The 18,870-nt window shown below is 40.3% G+C and overlaps 1 protein-coding gene across 5 annotated transcripts in view; it reads left to right on the plus strand.

Moving 5' to 3' along the window:
- The window catches only part of gabrb1 (gamma-aminobutyric acid type A receptor subunit beta1), a 47,914-nt gene that overhangs the window by 22,171 nt on the left and 6,873 nt on the right, over nt 1–18,870 (plus strand). For all 5 annotated transcript variants that reach the window (XM_053434488.1, XM_053434489.1, XM_053434490.1 and 2 more), the window contains 3 exons: nt 2,147–2,367; nt 13,999–14,081; nt 16,828–16,971. In XM_053434488.1, coding sequence (XP_053290463.1) covers nt 2,147–2,367; nt 13,999–14,081; nt 16,828–16,971 — 448 coding nt within the window. The remainder of the gene's footprint in view (nt 1–2,146; nt 2,368–13,998; nt 14,082–16,827; nt 16,972–18,870) is intronic.

Here is an 18,870-nt window from a genome sequence, read left to right on the forward strand (position 1 = left end):
TAGCTGTTTAAATGGTTCCTGCTTTCGATGGAACCATCCCCCCCCCCCCCCCGGTCCCTTTTGCTTGGTGCCTCAAAGCCCCTTGAAACAATGGAGAATGGCTGGAAAGAGAGAGCACGGGTGGCGTGCCTCAGTGGTGCTGAACGTATGCAGGCTTTCATCATGCGCTGTGACACAATGCATTTCACACTGTACGGTGTTATTGTCGTAATGTAGTCTGAGAGCGAGGGACAGCAGCAGAAACACATGTTCCCCGAGGCTCGGACATCACACAACAACTGGCACAGCCGCGAAACAAAAACACTACAAAGACACATTTCAGCTTGTTGAAGCTCCTGAAAATCCTGTTTGTACACTCATTTTAACTCCACGTTTAGAGCCCAGTGCTGCTATCAACAGCGGGAGTACAGCTCCGCCAGGGAAATGTGTTAACATGTAACCTGTAAATGCACAAGAAAATAAACACTCCACAAAGGATCTATCTGTGAATACATTAGAGACATTAGATTGTGAATATCTTCCTAAAATCTGCAACTTTCCATCTGGCAGGCTGTGGACCCCTTTTTCATTCATGAATTGAAATTGAAATTGTGGATCTCAATTTTACAAATGTATTAAATCAGGTGATCAGGTTCATATCTTGAACTGAAAAACTGAAAGTGGTCTGAATACAATAATGGAGTGTTTCACTGTTATTTTAAGTTATAATACACGCCTACATATTGCAAAATGGGTGTACAGTCACTTTTTACACATGAACATAATCTGCTCGTGCATGAGGCGAAGCCATTTCGTCCGATGAGTTCATTCTTAGTCTCCGGACAATCTGCTCTTATTATGTCAATCCACAAGGAGCAAGCTCAGCAGGCTTTTAAAGCAAATGCAGGGAGCTGCCACTCTGATTGCTTTATTGCATGTTACACAAAAAACACACTCATAAGAGACCTGGCACGAACCTATTGAACCATTCACATGCACAATTTGTACGAAAGTGCACTTGGACTAAAAACTTGCTCTTGTACTCGCTCCATGCACTTTAATCTTCTAAATAGAGTCAACAAACTTTTCACCAGTCACACGAAAATCCACTCGTATAACTGTGGCTTTTTTAGAAAAAACATGATTGCCTGTCGACAATGTCATCTCGGCTCATTGAAAGACCACTGCACTTATTTTGAAATGAGTGGTATATAGGAGCGAGCATGCCGGTGGCTGTTCCCGCTGCTTAATGAGGACTGACGTCGCAAAACATAATCCATCTCTGCAGTCTGTGCTGAGGCTGGAACAAGTCATTTTGGGAAAGATGGCGCAGACTGAATGGAAAGCTGTGGCACTCCGCCCCCTGACAGCTCAGACTGTGAATCATGGCACACAGTCATCCTTTCTCTCTCAATGTGTTGCCAAAGCTTGCAACCTCCACACTGCACACTCTCTACTGACTCACTGCGAGCTTTCGTATGTCCACAAAACTACAAACTGGGAAATTTCATAATAGTATTGACAATTTTCCAGAGCTTGATTCACAATCAGCCTGGTGGTTTGTTGGCAGAGCAAACCAATCCTTCAATCAGTCAGTGAGAGCGACTAAATGAACCTGAACATGACTGAGTCTCAGCTCGGTTCGATAACACAACTTGAGGAAACCATCAAGAAGTTGGAACTTCAGAAGCAAAAGGAGAAAACTTTGATTTGCAAAGAATAAAATAAAGGCAAAAGAGCAGGAACACAAGCTGTGAAGTGGATACACATGATATTTCTCTGCATTTCACATTGTAGCTCTTTGACATGTTTCTTTAAAAAAAAGTGTAATTTCGATTTGCAGTTCAGGCTTTAGTTGAGGATGACAGATTGGAGCCTTTTCCAAGATTTGAGTATTCAAGAACAGACAGTTACTGATCGTTTCAATATACTTGAAACAAGCAGCATTGGACTGTAGTGGTAGTAGATGATAGAAGGTAGGTCTGAATGTCTGCATAATTGACTGATGATTGATTTAATTGTTTTACATAATTTGGCCTCATGGAAGCATCTACATGATAATACTCATTCAAAAGCTTTACTTACAACACGCAGTACATTGCACTGGATCTGATTCATCTGCATGTCGATGTGCTAACCTTCCTCTCACACCATGTCATTTCTACAGGACTATACCATCACCATGTACTTCCAGCAGTCCTGGAGAGACAAGCGTCTGTCCTACACAGGCATCCCTCTTAACCTCACCCTGGACAACCGAGTGGCAGACCAGCTGTGGGTCCCTGACACCTACTTCATTAATGACAAGAAGTCCTTTGTCCATGGGGTGACAGTGAAGAACCGAATGATCCGACTGCACCCGGATGGAACTGTGCTCTACGGTCTCAGGTGAGAGCTGCTCCCAGTCTGAACTGTGTAGCCCTGTCATGCATATTGCACCATTAAGTGGTAGGTATGGGAAGTAAGCAGTTGTTAGTTCAATTGAATTCACACTACACAACTTGCAGCCCAGTCTTCCGTTCACACACATTTTGGAACCCAGAGCAAAGCCAGAAACCAGAGACAACTCAGCGTTAATTCTGCTGTTAGCATCACTGAGAACTCCTCAAAGACACGAAGAATGAGGCTCCCCAACATATTGCCTTCTAGACTAGACTCCTAGCAGGCTAAATATCTAGAGGAATTGTCAACAAACACAGTCCATCAGAGCAAGACAACAGGGTAAGCAAGGCCACTGATGTCCATATCCCATTGTGCAGATCTGTTTTCATTGAAGACTAGCACCATTAACAAATCTCCACTTAAACAGCAACAAACAAATCACATTGCCTAACACCTGCATCACGATAAAAGGCTCCCACTGGTGGGCCAATACTTTACTTTGGAAGAGCAGCAGCAGGAAATGTCATTGACCTAAGGCAGCTCAAACAGAGCTAACTGTAGGGAAGTGATCTTTGATGTAGTTCCTATTTAAAAAATATAAACAGGAATATAGGACTGAAACTTTAGAGCTACAAAATATTTGAGAGCTGAAGACGGAGAAAGACAAAATGTGCTCATGGGTTGGTGCAGCTGCATGCTTGATGCACTCCCTGGGAGAATCACTGGCATAGGGGTTTGCAGTTACGGTGCAGTGCCTCTACCAATCCTCTAGTAAAGTTGGAACTAGGTTTTGTCATGTATAGTAAATGTTTAAGATTAAAGAATATGGCATTTCAAAACTGAAAAGATTTTTACGAAGAGGAGCAACAAATGAGTTTAGTCACATTTTCTCAACACCAACAGATCCTAGTGAGAATATGATTTCCGGCCATGTGTACTTATAAGAACATTTTGGACTGTGGTCAGCAGCAGCAGATTAGCATGGAGTAGATTCCTCATATGACTCCTATCAGAGGGCAAGTGTTGCTCTGTGTGCATCTGCTCCTGAACGTTTAGGGAAAACCAGCTGGGGAAACATTTACACAGCCTCTCCCGCTGTACACACCCTGCACACACGGTCCTGCTCGCTACAGCCGAGCACAGCTTTGATGAAGTGGGTCTCATGCAGAGGTGTAAAGTAACGAATTACATTTACTCACGTTACTGTAATTGAGTGGTTTTTTTGTGTACTTTGTAATTTTTTGAGTAGCTTTTGAAATGGGTAATTTTACTTTTACTTAAGTAGATTTTGACTGAAGTATTGTACTTCGCTACATTGAAAATTACATCCGTTACTGAGTAAAAAAAAAAACATAGTTCAGGGCGCAATGCAATTCTCACTGCAGTGGTAGATGCTGCATAGAGTGGATTCGATTCCCTAACATGCATGTTCAACATATGAAAACTTATCGTAAAGTTCACTGTTCGCGAAAAATATGCGCGACATGCAGAACACTGCACAGGGAGCCACTGCAGAGCGGCTGAAGAGCCGCGGGTTCCGACCCCTGGCTACGGCGAAAGAGCGATTTGTTTACTGCTCTGCCGTTAAAGAGATGCGGACGTCAAAACATTAGTTTGACTATAATATTAGTTCCGCCCCGCATTTTCCCCTCCCGGTCGCGCGCCCCACCTGTTATGCCTCCGCACCACACAGTTTGAGAATCCCTGCGCTAGACAGGGCCGGCCCTAGAACATTTGGCGCTCTATGCAAGCTTCACTCCTGGCGCCCCCCCCCCCCCCCCCCTTTATTTATTTTTTCAAATGATTTTCCACAAAAACGGAATTGTAACTTTCAGACGGTATTTTTCCCTGTAAGACTGCTTTATTTTCAAATAAACACAACAACGATCGCAACGACATGGTGCAAGCGTTCGATTTAGACAGCGTCTCTCCTCAGGAGAAGGAAAACATTCCGTTACGTTTTACTTAGATAATACCTCAGATAATATAAACGTGTTCACCGTTCAAATTCATTATTTGTCATTAAGTTGCGTTCAGTTCAACGTTCTCATAAAAATGAACGTGTTTAATGAACGCGTTCTTTTGAACTCGTTCATGCACAACACTGCCTGAAACTCAATAGCCTACTGGCCTACCTGCCTCGGCCGCCTGCGAGCGACTCTTCAGCTGTGCTGGATGCTGTTCACTGCTGTTCAAACTCAACAAGAGTTTGTAGACTAGTGCTCTAAAGGTGGACCAAAGTTTAACCAAAAGTTTAAATATACAGTGGGACAGTGGCATTTTAACTTTTTTATTTTAGCTGTCATGTGGTTCATGTCTTGACATGTCCTCCCAGAACTTCTTAAATGTTGTGTTGACATGTTAAATGTTTAGTGTTTGACATTTTTAATGTCATTGCACTTATATATGTAAAGATTCTCCTTTAATTCAAAATTACTGTTATTGGATTGGATTTATGACCCCTTGTCCTTTTTGCACTGTATAGGAGCGGCCCCCATCAAGTTGTTGGAAGTAACTAAGTAACTTTTACTTAAAGTACATTTTAAATTAACTACTTTTTACTTTTACTTGAGTAGATTTTTGGATGGGTACTTTTACTTATTCTTAAGTAAAATTTCATCAAAGTAAAGGTACTTTTACTTGAGTACAATATTTCAGTACTTTTTACACCTCTGGTCTCATGTTAACTGAGGAAACAGTGAGCCGACCACTGTCAATAAGTCAGTCCTCAGAGTTCAAAGTCAGACGGATGAGGATGAATGAGAGGGACGAGGACTTCACTGTTTCTTTAGCTTTGAGGTAAAGCTGCACATTTTATTAACACATTCTGACATTTGATTCTTGATTGTACAGTTTGCATCACAGTGTTTCAGTGTTTATAGCGTCAATGACCATTTTAGTTGTTGGATGTGTTTTTATATGGACTTCACTATGTTCTCCTCATGTTCTCAATCGCTTTTCCCTCACTGACCAAAGATGAGAGGGATCTGCTGCCGAACAAATCAATATGAAGCAAAAATAAATTGGCCGTTGACTTAAAAATATTACTTAACCTATTTTCAATTTGATCATCAACTCAAAACGTTTGACAAATATGTGTTTTTAAATCTGGAAGTTGTGATTTAAATAAAACATATTTGACATTCGCTCACACACCCAGGTTTATCTGTTAGTTTAGGGTTTAGATTTCTTATTTAATGAAACTGATCAGCTTATCTATAGTACTTTTTTAAGAGGTCCATCATGGAAAATCAGGCATAGCACACACAAATTTGTTACATTTAAAGATGATTTATTTCTTTAATTATGATGTAATTGCTACAAAGCCATAATAACATTAGTAACCGACCAACTTCTACGTACTTAAATTATTAATTGTTTTGTGGAAACAAGGGAAAAGTCAGCTATGTTACAGTCCCACAGCGTTCAATTTCATATTTAGATGGGTAGCCTTGATTTATCTAAGGAGTCAGTCAGAGAGCGACAGCAGAACAGGGAGCAGAGGTCTGACCGCTGTGTGGACGGCTGGACACCAGGACAGACTCACAGTCCTTCACTTAGGCCCAAACAGGAACAAGCACATTGAAAAGGACAGAGACCTGTGGCTACATTTGTCCAAAAGCAACACTAGATGGCCCTGCCTTCATGGCTGAGTGAACATAGGCCTTGTGGGCTGCCCGCATCATTTCTCTCCTTTCCTCTTCATTCTTTCCATCCAGCTTACTTAACCACCTTCCCCCTCCTCTTTTTTTACTCCCCCTTTTAATACTGCCCTTGAACTTCCGTTCCTCAGAGGAGAGAACACATTACAGTGATGAAAATGCATAAAACGGACAAAACACTGTCATTCCTTTTTAGGGTCATATTGTTAGCTTGATACACTCGCCATTTCCATTTCTGCCTGTGAGTTCAACACGTAGCAGTCGCCTATATGCTGTCATTCAATCAATCCGTTAGTAGAGGACAGTTTTATGAGGCATCTACATGTATGTTGACTCAGCTCACACCTCTGTTCAACTCCCCATAGATCCAGTTTGCTCTGATGGAGAGGATCTTTTGTCTCCAGGTGAAAATATTTAACGAGAAAAAGTAAACCTGCTTTGACAAAATTTTACCCCGATTTTACATAATTAGCTGAACTACAACAGTCATGATCTGTGACTGACCTCAGACTGTAGAATGATGGTGCTTGCTCTCTTACGTCAACAGGAAGTGCGACTTGTTCCTGTTGTCTGCTCGGAAACTCTCAGCTCTGGTGTGAGCCACATGCCCATCATGGGAATGTGTCGATAAAGCAGAAACTAGCAGATATAAGGCGAGTTAACACCATCTGACCACGCTGTCAGCCGCCCGGCAGGAGGGACACTGTGGTAGAGTTTCATTACTGAGCTGTGACCGATGTCAACTTTATGTCCATGGGTTCTGGGCCATGGGCTCGGGCAGTGTTCATTCTAAACCTGTCTGTTTGCTTGTGTTGATGCTCGGGGGCTACTTCCGTGTCATTAGTGAGTCCTCCTCAAATAGCTCTACAATAAACTGTCCCTTTTTATTGTTTGTGTGCTGGATGTTGTGTGCAGAGCTTTTTATAAAGAGTCTATGGTTCAGAGTGAAATTAGAAAACTTTGCGTTCACCCTACCTGGTTTATCTGCAATGTTTTTTAAATTCAATGTTTTTCATGTCGGCTATTTTAGAGTTCTCACAGAATCACGACCTTTCAAAATAAAACTCTGTAATTCAGCTTGATATGAAGCCTTGAAGCAATTAACCTTATGCTTTTATTTTGAAGAAAACTTGCTAAACAAGAAGTAAATGTTGTGTCCTTGAGCAAAATCAGCATCCACGACAGCTGTAAATGTTTTTTCAGTCTAATATTGTGAAGTAAAAACAATCAGATGATCAAAATGATCTGCCAGGACAGATATTATTGCCCAGTTGCTAACCAGTGCTGTAGTTTATCGCTGCAGTTATTTATCCGAGGATGTACAAGAAGACATTTTCAAGTCAGTCCAGAGACTGCTGCCAAGTGCTTGTAGGCTGTTTATTCTATTAAACATATTGTGTCTATAAATTGTAACAAATTTGACACTTCTCTCCCTCGGGCAATTTACAATACACATGCCAAGTCAATCAATCAATCAATCAAATTTTATTTGTATAGCCCATATTCACAAATTACAATTCGTCTCATAGGGCTTTAACAGGGTGTGACATCCTCTGTCCTTAACCCTCAGCAAGAGTAAGGAAAAACTACTAAAAACCCTTTTAACAGGGTAAAAATATGTAGAAACCTCAGAGAGAGCCACATGTGAGGGATCCCTCTCCCAGGACGGACAGAAGTGCAATAGATGCCACGTACAGGAAAACAAGTGTTAAGATATGGATGGCGCAAGATGTGCATTCGACATTCAGAAAGTAAGGCAGAGTTAGTGGAATTAGTGGGTGGATGAACAGTTGAATCTTTAGTTTCCCATGCCCATACATAGTCCAGTCATATGGGTTCTTAACCTGTTTGCACACTGAAGTTGCACATGTCAACCTGTAAAACTGACAGACATCGGATATGGATTCTGTCAGTCTGATTACATTAAATGACATTAGTTACTTATTATCCATATATTGATGTATTCAATATTTATTTTAATATTTGTTAATGGCATGTAATCACTACTTAATCACCAATTAATCACTTCTTTCTCCCTTCCTTTAACCTTAAATTATCGTTTTTGACATATTTTCAAAATTTTCCACTGGCTTCATATTTTCACAGTTTCCAAAGAATTGGGACATGTTCAGTATTTCACACTGGCATGCTGCAGAATCATTATCCCCTGCCGGCTCCCACAATTATTCATCCAGTGTGCTCACTGCTGACACAATAGCTATATTTAGGTTTCCCAAAATGACCTCTCCCCTGACTGGCACATGCACATGTCTGTGGGTAATGGCTGGACACCTTGATTTGGGAAAGAAGACATTCAACACATACACATATGTCATTGGTGTCCCACAAGCCACACGGATCAGACGTGTTGAGCTTTGACTGATGGAGGATTGCTGTTGTCGGAAAGAAAAAAGACAGACCGGTCAGGTTTAGACTGCTCTGCTTGGCCTGTGCTAATGGTGCTCACATGTGACTGTACATTATATTTAATTGTACATGACAACTGATATACCCACTTATGGTTTAAGGACTTTTCACTTTTCCTGTAATGGTCTGAGGAGAGATATATATGATTCATGAGAGATAGCTGTGGCTCAGGAGGTAGAGCGGATGGTCAACTAATCAGAAGGTTGGTGATTCCAATTCCCAGTCTCCCCAATTCTGCATGTCCTTGGGCAAGATACTGAACCCCAAACTGCCCCTGATGGCAGTTTGTGGTGAAGCTGTTCTGTAGAGCGCTTTGAGTTGTTATCAAGACTAGAAAAACACTAGAAAAATACAGACCATTTACCATTTTTTTGAAGCACCTGGTAATTATAAAGTGTATTATTATAATAGATACATTTAAACATTGCTTGATCTTTGCAAAGTACTGGGGAACCATTGTTGCTGTCATTTAAAGTCCTGGTTTTAATTCCAGGACAAGTCAGAGTGGTCACTGTATAAATCTTCGGACACACCAGTTACCAAAATCCAGTTTATTCACATTTCAGGGCAAAACTATTTGTAAATGTAAAAAAGTTGTTGTCGCCATCTCAATTTTCATCAAGTACAGAGAAACGACACCTAACTACTGTACGGAGGCGCCTGCAGCATAGTAACCCCGAACTGAGAATCAGAATCCAGAATGGTCTATTTTAAATTGTTGATTGAACTAATGTCCAGGACTTTTAACACTTATCCATGTGAGGTGATGAAAGGACCAATGTAATGTACCTGATTCTGATGCACCTACCTTTGTATATATGTGCAGCACTTAAGGGGAGCTCTATCTACAAATCCTTGGAATAGGATCTAATTAACTGCTACTTGAAGGTGGGACATGTTGTCCGTACTACTTGTACACCAGAGTGTAGACAGTGACTGGGAGTCCATTAAGGGAGGGATGGTATTATGTTAGGTTGAACATGAATAACTGACAGGGGCAAAAAAGTGATTATAGTCTCACTGTGCTGTCAGCCACCATGTACTGGGCCAAGGCAGTTTGACCTGCCGCTCTTCTTCAGCCTGCCTCAGACAACATCAATGCAATCAAAAATCACTGCAATCAAAAAACAACTAAAGCCTCTCTTCTTCTACTGTTTTGGTGGAACATCAAAACTCATTAGGCCTTTTTAAATATTGAATACTCACATTTCCCTAAACCCAAGAAAGCAGGTTTGAACGTGACAAGTTGAACTGAGTTGTGTTCAAACCCCAGAGACGTACAAAATAGTATAAACAGATATAGATATAAACGCAAAACAAACCCCACACTCCCAGTGTTCAATTTCATGTATATCCTTTTATATTTTCTTTACATCTATACAGTTTATATTTTGTGTGGTACACGGTGTATTTGCAGCCCAGTGCTACTTATACTAATAGCTCAATAAGAGTAAAGAACTACACTTTACTGTATTCACAGACCAGTATGGCAACAACAAGTGATTTATTTTTTAGGAATAAAATAATAGACATGTTTTCCCTCAGATAATTATTGAGACTGGGACCACAATGTATATTTTTTAGCATTACCACATGCAATATTACCTTCCAACCTGTACTTTATTACATTACTTTCATTGATTTATATGCGATACATTTTTTCCAATTATTGTAATGTACAGAATTATTAATATTGTGTGCAATAATATTTATATTCATAATGTGCTATAGAACTTCTCGTTTGTCATTTTCCATTTTACTTTTACTATCCCAGTTTTACTCTAGTATTTAGTTTATTCTGTTGTATTTTTAGGCACTGGTACTCTCTTACTCCGCATTACAGTTTTTAAACAGTTTTACTCCTCACTTATCTTTTTTTGTACTATTTGAGGCTATGATTCTCCTGGGAGAGGGTTCCCTCACACGTGGCTCTCTCTGAGGTTCTCTCAGTGTTTTCACTTAAAAGGTTTTTTGGGTAGTTTTTCCTTACTCTTGTTAATGTTTAAAGACAGAGGATGTCACACCTTGTTAAACCCTATGAGAAAATGTGTGATTTGTGAATATGGGCTATACTAATAATATTTGATTGATTGATTGATTGTTATTGAAACTTTGGAAAAAGATCTGATAGAAAAATTTCCTTCAGGATAAACTAAGATTTATCTTATCTTATCTACAATTAGAGGAGTAACTGGCCCTGTATTTCAGAACATATTTAAGAACATTTCCAAATTGTGTCGATTGCCATTTATATTCTGCATAAAATGTTTTGTAAAGGAGAATGCTACACAGCACCAAGACTTTAAGGATCTGTCAATGTGCGACTTGAAAGTGATGGATCATTAGTAAGGACTCAATGATTCAGACCATGAAAGGTGGGAAATGCAACATTTGCAGTCCTTTCTGATCAGTTATAAAACTGACACTCTATTTTTAGAGTCCATGCTCTGTGCACCTGCTTCATAATTCATCTAGCGCTGGCTAATGTGCTCACTGTGTCCAGGACATGGGTCGACAGACCAAGAATACTCGACAAGGTAAGAAAAGGATGAATATTCATGTGTTGAAGGGCTTTTTAGTTCCTGTCACTGCACCAGCTGAGGAGGAGGAGCATAACACTCACTCAGCAGAGTGAAGAGCGACGATCAGGGAAAGTGACCAGTGCATTAGTGGATTTTCTTTTTGGCTCCTAAGTCACACTTGTCTGCCCTTTTCTCTTACCCTTAAAGGTACAGTACCTGCACTTGTTTTAAACCATATTCATATATGCATTTTATTGAAGATGCAGTACAATCATGCCATTTGTATTCATGCCTGCACTGTTCCTTTAACTGTATGTTGTAATTACTCCCAGTTCCTGTGAGTGAGGATGACCAGAGCTACACTAAATGCTTACCAGATATCCTGGTTTGTCCTGTATTCAGACTAGGTGCTCCGCATCCCAACAAATATCTGTAAAACACCAATTGTCCTGGGCTTCATCATCATTATGATTAATTTATATAAATGAAAACCCTTTTAGCATTTGGACTGCTTGTCCTATTGGTAAATTGAGGGTGAGGTGTAAAATCTGTGGACCCCCAATATGTAAATTAGCATATTCATGATGTCATCAAATTATATTTGCATTCAGCCTAATGTCAGACTTTTATCTGGTTGCTTACCTCCTGCTCTCGCTACTCACATATTTATTTCCATTGCTCGCAGATGCATTTTTTGTAAGCATGCAAGTCCTCTTCATCTGTGTAATATATATTTATAGAAAAGTGAGATGACAGTTCACAAGAGGCACTAGATTTCTATTTTCCCTCATTTATTTCAGTTGAAATCCCTAACTCTGAATGACTGTGCCAAAGCGGTTGCGCGCCTTTTCGGGTTCATCGCCCTGATGTTCGTTGAGAATTTACTGATGGATGTAACCAAAAGCAGAAACAAAATCAATATTCAAATGCTTGTATTACGTTTTACAACACAGCCCACCTGACTTCACATGTAATTAGATGCTAGTACATCAGTAAAGTTAGGGCCTCAGTGGGATAACTCAGCTCAATATGTTTTAATGGAACACTTTCCCTCTGGAGTGTCATGATTAGTTGAACAGGAAGGAACTGGCAGAACTCTTGTTAACTTTTAAACATTAGTAAAGACATTGGCAGTGAAAGTTAGAGGTAATGCAAAAATCTTTTGCTTGATATTTCTCTGATAAATTGCTGGTTTTTCAGCTTATTCAGAAGAAAACGTGTTTTAGTTTGCACGATTTTTCTCACACAATCAAACAAGCGTGAACTAATGGCTGAAGCACATCACAGTAGGACTAGATGCTATCCACCAGTTACTTCCAATTCATTTCCAATCTGATTCTGTGCTTACATCAGCGGACGTAAAACAGCTGTGCTGCAGGATTTTGCTTATATTTCTATTCAAACGACAGACCACAGAGAAACTTAGAAGTGGCCAACTATATTTTTCTCTTGCATCCATCCATTAGCTACCTTATCCATTTGAGGGTCATGGGGAGCTGGAGCCAATCAGAGCTGAGACTGGGTGGGAGGAAAAAACAGCACAGTGCTGAGTACACTACCTCTCACATGTGATTGGACAGCATTTCTTTGTAGCCAAACATATCCCAAAAGGAACTCATAACCTGCTCAGGCAGTATATGATGTTGGACCTTGCATTTCAAAGTGGCGCCATGATGGCACTGTTGTCATTGTCCCTTCAGGCACCCACGTTGTATAAATAGCAAAAACGATCTGCCCATTTGAGCACCCATGGACATGTTGGTCCTAGAATCAGGTGCAGCTATTCACATTGTCACTGTCTTAAGTAAGCAGGTAGCGTTTGTGTGACCGACCAACGTGAGTCTAAACATAAGTGGGTGCCCAACACGCACACATTCTGCATGACATTTATGTCCAGAGCAATAGAACAGATCAAGCCCTTGAGTTGTACACTCTCACAAGGCTCTTCCAAACCAGACATAAGCATACATTGATCACACTGAAGAACTCATAATGCTTATGAATTTAATAGTAGTGTTACAGAAAGACATCATTATAAATAAAAAGGGTTCATGATGACATAGAGCGCTTTGATTTGGATCTTTTAAATGTCATTATTTCTCAGGTTCTTCCTCACTGCCTCTAGTGAGGAACACACTCTGGTGTTATATACACACCTCTTTCTAATGTATATTCGGTCTGCAGGGATCATTTGTCTTGTATATCCTACGTGTTGGCTAATGTGCACGTTTAATGATTGTAACCGCATGTCAACAAGAGAATTGCTTGTTCATAACTCTTGGGATTTATTTTCCCATTACAGCATATTAAATGTAATGTAACTAGATGGCTTTAGCGGTTAGCTGGGATGAGCTTGAATTGTGTTGCTGCTTTAAACAAATGATTATGGCGACTGCCCCTTTCACTGGACAGCAGCTATAAGCAGTCATATGAGGGTCTGCCTCTGCTCCTGGACTGACCTACAACACTAAATGACTGCAGCCCCACCCCCACCAGGAACTATTTCTAAATGATCTAACTGAAGTGTTTCCTCCTTCAGATGTTAGACTTCAAAGGGGGGAAGTCACGGGTTCCACCCGATTGCCTGGATTTCTGTGTTAATTCGTAATTACTCAGTTGTAATTAAGATTGAACAGGAGGCTTTTCAAAGGGAGGGGAGCTGCAGTAGTGATGTCAGCAGTGCAAAGGCAATTATGGGAAAGAAACAGATAGTTCAGCTCCACTCGAGGTGTAAAAGGATTTGTCAGATTGAAGGCTGAGCAGATAGGAAATGTGCAGTGGGATGCCACATGTGCTTGAGGGCTACACTGACTGTATTGTTCAGTCCTTTATAAAGTCAAGTTTTTCCTGCAGGCACCAGGAAAGGAAATGTTTATCTCTTTTGAAACTTGAATGCGTTACTGTGTTGACTGAATCACCAGTGAGTGCAGATAAATGCAGACTTTAAGGAAACAGGAGGCCCCAGAGTGTTCCTGCTTGACATTTCTGCTGAATTCTGTTTACAAGTTAAAACCTTTCTTTTTTAGAATCACCACGACAGCTGCCTGCATGATGGACCTGCGCAGATACCCACTGGATGAGCAGAACTGCACTTTGGAGATAGAGAGCTGTAAGTGCCACAGAGTTTGTGTGTGTTTGTGCCTGAACAGTCAGAGCCTTTTAATTTGGATTGCTTTTTGACTTCTGACTGACATCATGGGAATAAACATAAAGTCAACAGCTTTATTCGCCAAGTATGTGTACATATACTAGGGAATAAATATTTCAGATTCTTTGAGAACCATGCAAAGTGAGAATGTCACCTTCCAAACATTAACATAGAACAGATGATAGACCTCGCTAGAAAATCTACTGACGTCATGGCGTGACTTTTAACATGTTGCTTAACAAGTTTGCGACTTGCGGAACCATTGAAATGTGTTCAGTTAGAACAGACTAAGGGGAAAAAAACTCATATATTGTTTGTGGGTCATTTCATTAATATGTATTTAATCAAGAAATAACCCTAACACCTAACACGTTGGTATATTTCTGTTTCTGGACACTTCGAGGATTCTACCTTTTGTCCAGGTTAACCGTCCTCTCCTCCAGCCATGGACAGACATTCCCAGCAACCATGGGAGATATATCCTCCTTCCTCCTGTTCTGGATTTGCCCCAGGCCCCTCCCACACGGACCTATCCTGAATACATTCATGGATTCTAATCAGGTTCCTGATCCACTTGGATCTTTTTCAACAGAAATGAGCAGCTGTTTTACTCTGAGCTCCTCACCCTGAGCTCAGCCAACCTGCAATGCATTGTCAACACATGTAATGAAACTCAAATTTTTTCAGTCACTTTAACCAAAGCTAGTGAACATAGGTGAGGGTTGAGATAACTGCTGACACTGTCAATCCATTGGTCATGCACTAGTAGAAATACAATGTATAAAGATTTTTAATAAACTTTTAAATTAATACTCAACTGGAATACCCTAGAAAGGTGTTCCATCAGAATGTAATAATTCTCAAAGCACTCTTGCAGCGATAATAATTTCAATCCTCACTCTGGAGTTATGAGCTCAGCTTAAAGGTAAAGATCGATGGCATCTTGGCTAAAATTGGTAGATTTGGTTACTCTATGCTCACACAAATATACTATGGTCATTATTCCAAGCTCAGTATTATTGATAAAGAACAAGAAGGGAAGATGTTGTTAAAAGTAAATTTTCACAGACAAATGTGCACATAGGAAAATATAGTAAACTGTCCAAATTCGGACTGCATTCAAATCTGCCATTGTTAGGATTGTTAGAGAATGCCTTTAGCTATGTCTAATGATTTTGATTGTTGTTGTATTTTCAAAGTATACCATTATATTTAAAAATCATATCTTGTGTAAGATTTGAAGGTCTTCTCAAGTAAATTAAGTGGATGAAAAAAGAACAGCTGGCAAAATCATAATGAATCCCTCCTAATAATGAGAAGAAGCTAATTCCCTTAAATCCTGCTGCTTCCTTTCGATAAGATAGAGGATCTGAAGAGAGAGACACTAGCTGGTCCAATTAAATTGTTCTAATTACTGAAGGGCAGCGGGACCTGCTCCACTGTGATGTTGGCTGTAGCAATAACCCAGAGACCTGTCAGAAAAAGTAAAGGACATGCTGTGTTTCTCCTTTCTGCTCTGTAAATCTCACCCTAATGATTTAAATATACTTTATTGTGAAAATGTTTATTGCTGTGACACTTCCTAAAGATTATGTCATATTTAAGAGTGGACCAAGAGTAATTAGATGTTGTTACTAATATTCAATCAAACTAAATTTCAATACAGAACTTGTAGTCAAATATTTATTGTTGCTCCCTTTTTAATAAATGGTTCCTGGCACTTTTTGATTGGTACTTAATTTACAGTTGCATTATTCCAGTGGAGAAATACATTATGAAATCTTCTCGGTAGAATTGCATGTCCATGTCGTAATGTTACTTAACTGGACCTAAATACAGGGAACATGCTGTGCACATAGTTATGGTCTCTGTTCAAACGAATGGCCATGACCTTCCTAGTGGAGCAGAGAACATGAGGGGTGCAGGATCCTCCCCACAGTGAAGGCTAGATGAGCATGCAGAAGGACCAGGAGGTGGTGGTGCAGAAACATCCTACAGGCAGCTCATACATGTAGTCAAGTGTGAACAGAAAGATTTGTAACTTTATTGTTCTTCTTTATCTATTTCTTAGTAGAAAATGATCTTGGGACACGGATACGAAGGAAGGAAACAGGTGCTCTATGCCAATTTTTGGTGTGGTGTAAATTTCTGGACCTGGTTTGAACAGTGCTGCCATGTCTGGGGCAGAGAGAGAAGTGAGACGGCCTTATGGTGGACAAGAGCCAGAAAGGAACTCAGTTAAACAGCTGGGCAATGCTGGAATGTGGCTACACAACCTCTGCTCTGCACTTTTTGCAAACCTGGTTTACCGATAGAAAAGGCAACAGGTCAACAGAAAATGGACGTCTGTCCTGTTCATCGGAGAAACTCAAATGTTTTTTTAGCGGAGGTCCTCCTGTGTAGAGTGATGGTCCCTGTACATGCATTAGAGATAAACCATCTAGCAGCAGCTTTTAGAATGCAACATCTGTAGCCTTAGGATAAGGGGTTTCAATATGTAACTAATGCGCTGGACCTTCAAGAGAAATGTACCAAGTGAGAAAATGCTTTTGAGTTCCAGGTTAAAAGGGCAGGTGTGAAAGCACTACCTCATCAATGTGGGATGGCCTTCTGGTCGTATATACACTGTATTGTGCCTGGGTCCCAATGTGCAGGTCCATGTATTTTGGATGAAGTTGAACTTGTTGTGTTCCCCTGCCTCACTTAGACGGATACACCACTGACGACATCGAGTTCTACTGGCAGGGCGGAACCACCGCAGGCTCTGTGACTGGGGTGGAGAACATTGAACTACCCCAGTTCTCCATCATAGACTACCAGACCCTCTCCAAGAAGGCTGTGTTTGCCACAGGTAACAGTCGTATCTGTTCAAGCCCAATGTCATTGTATATGCTGTGCTGAGCTGTCGTCACTCAGTCTCGCCTGTGTTCACTGAATCTCCACATCTCACACACTAGCCAGTAGGCCATGGTGCCTTAACGCTGCTACCTAACTCCTCTGTAGCTTTTTTAAACAACAATGTTAACAATTTGAAGGTGTTATTATCCTAAAACTGAAATTCCCTGTACTATAATTAGTATGGTATGATTATAGTAAATTCATATTGTACTTTAGACACTGGGTTCACCCAGACACGTACGACATTTGTGTTTGCTGTTCTAAATGAAGGCAACAGTATTAAACTGTAGGTGAGGACAGCAATGAAAGAGTCTTACCTAAGGAGCTTGGGACTTGGTTATATATGTAACCACCAACATTAACTGAAAAGGGGATACATAGGTTCCTATTGAGCACCATGCAAGTGTTAATTTAAAATGTGTGTCAAATTTGCATGAATGAATCTGAATATAATTATATTAGCAACTGAATTGGTAGCACTAGCTTGTAGCCCCAGCCTTATCTTATTCAGTTTGACAGCAATTGGTGCAACGTATCTTTCTCAGTATCTTTCTCAGTTGAATCAGGTTGAGCATTAATTCCGATTCCCTTGTTTTTGAGTTAAGTCAAGTTTATCTGTAAAGCACATTTGAGAGCCACACTTGACCAAAGTGCTGAGCAATTATGACAAAACAAATAGAAGTAAGAGAATGAAATGAAATAAATTAAAAACCCTAGTTATGTCAATGGAGGGCAAACGCAGGGTGAACTGTTCGAAAGCTTAGGAGTGGCAACAGTAAATGTGGAGTCACCCTTCCCCGATACTCTTGAGCAATGGATAGCCAGGACCAGCTGGTCAGAGGATCTGAGAGTCGTAGGAGTGGAACGGGGCACAGAAGCTCAGACATGTTATATGGGGGCCAGTCCATTTGAACCTCTAAAAACATATACTTTTTTAGTAATATTCCTAAGGGGAAATTCACAGCCATTTTACGGCAGCAGTGATATTTTTGTCATATGTCAACACAGGGTCAAATATGATACCAAGATTTTCAATCTGGTATGTAGACGTGAGCATTATTTTCTAAAGAGAGGGATAGAGACCAAACAAAACAACATCTGTTTTACTCTTGTTTAAATTAAGGCAGTTGTTGGCCATCCAGATATTTAGTTACTGGAGACAGTCATGAAGAGACTTAACTGCTTTTTTGTAGTTTTCATTGTCAGTGGGCTCTGAAGGGAGGTAAAGCTTAGTGTCGTCTGCATAGGAGTGGTATGAGATATTGTACTTCTGGCAAATGGGACCTGAAGGTCATTCACATATGAGACTCAGGAATTATGATATTTTAGAAAAGTTAGATTAAAACTAACTATATATGTGACTAAAAAAATTTATTTTTTAATTGAGTGTATATGCTAATATGCTGGCAAGTGGCGCTGTTGTAAATGCCTTTTAAATTGTTAAAGTCTATGATTGGTTCTAAGCTCCTGTTTCTATTACAATCAATTAATGTACAACATGTCAGATATTATTCCTGAAGGAAGGGACAGACATGAAACTCATTTGAGTGTGACGACTGATCAAACCACGTTGGACAAGGTCTGTTTCAGTCTGAAATATAGAAATATAGAAATGCATAACTAGCATGCATATTGCTTGGGGAGAAGGACCCTCCAGATTCAATGTGTTCAGTGGATTAGGTTCAGTTCAGGATCTCATCCCAGGATGTCTAATATATACCACCTCATCTCACTGATGACCCAACACTGTTTTTGAAGTTTTTTAACACGGTGGGGACATTCCACGTTCCAAGTCGGATCAGATGGAGCAGATTATCCACTACAGGGTCAAGTGTAGTAGCATTCAGGGTTG

This window comes from Pleuronectes platessa, chromosome 11, assembly GCF_947347685.1.
Source record: "Pleuronectes platessa chromosome 11, fPlePla1.1, whole genome shotgun sequence".
NCBI classification, from domain to species: Eukaryota; Metazoa; Chordata; class Actinopteri; order Pleuronectiformes; family Pleuronectidae; genus Pleuronectes; species Pleuronectes platessa.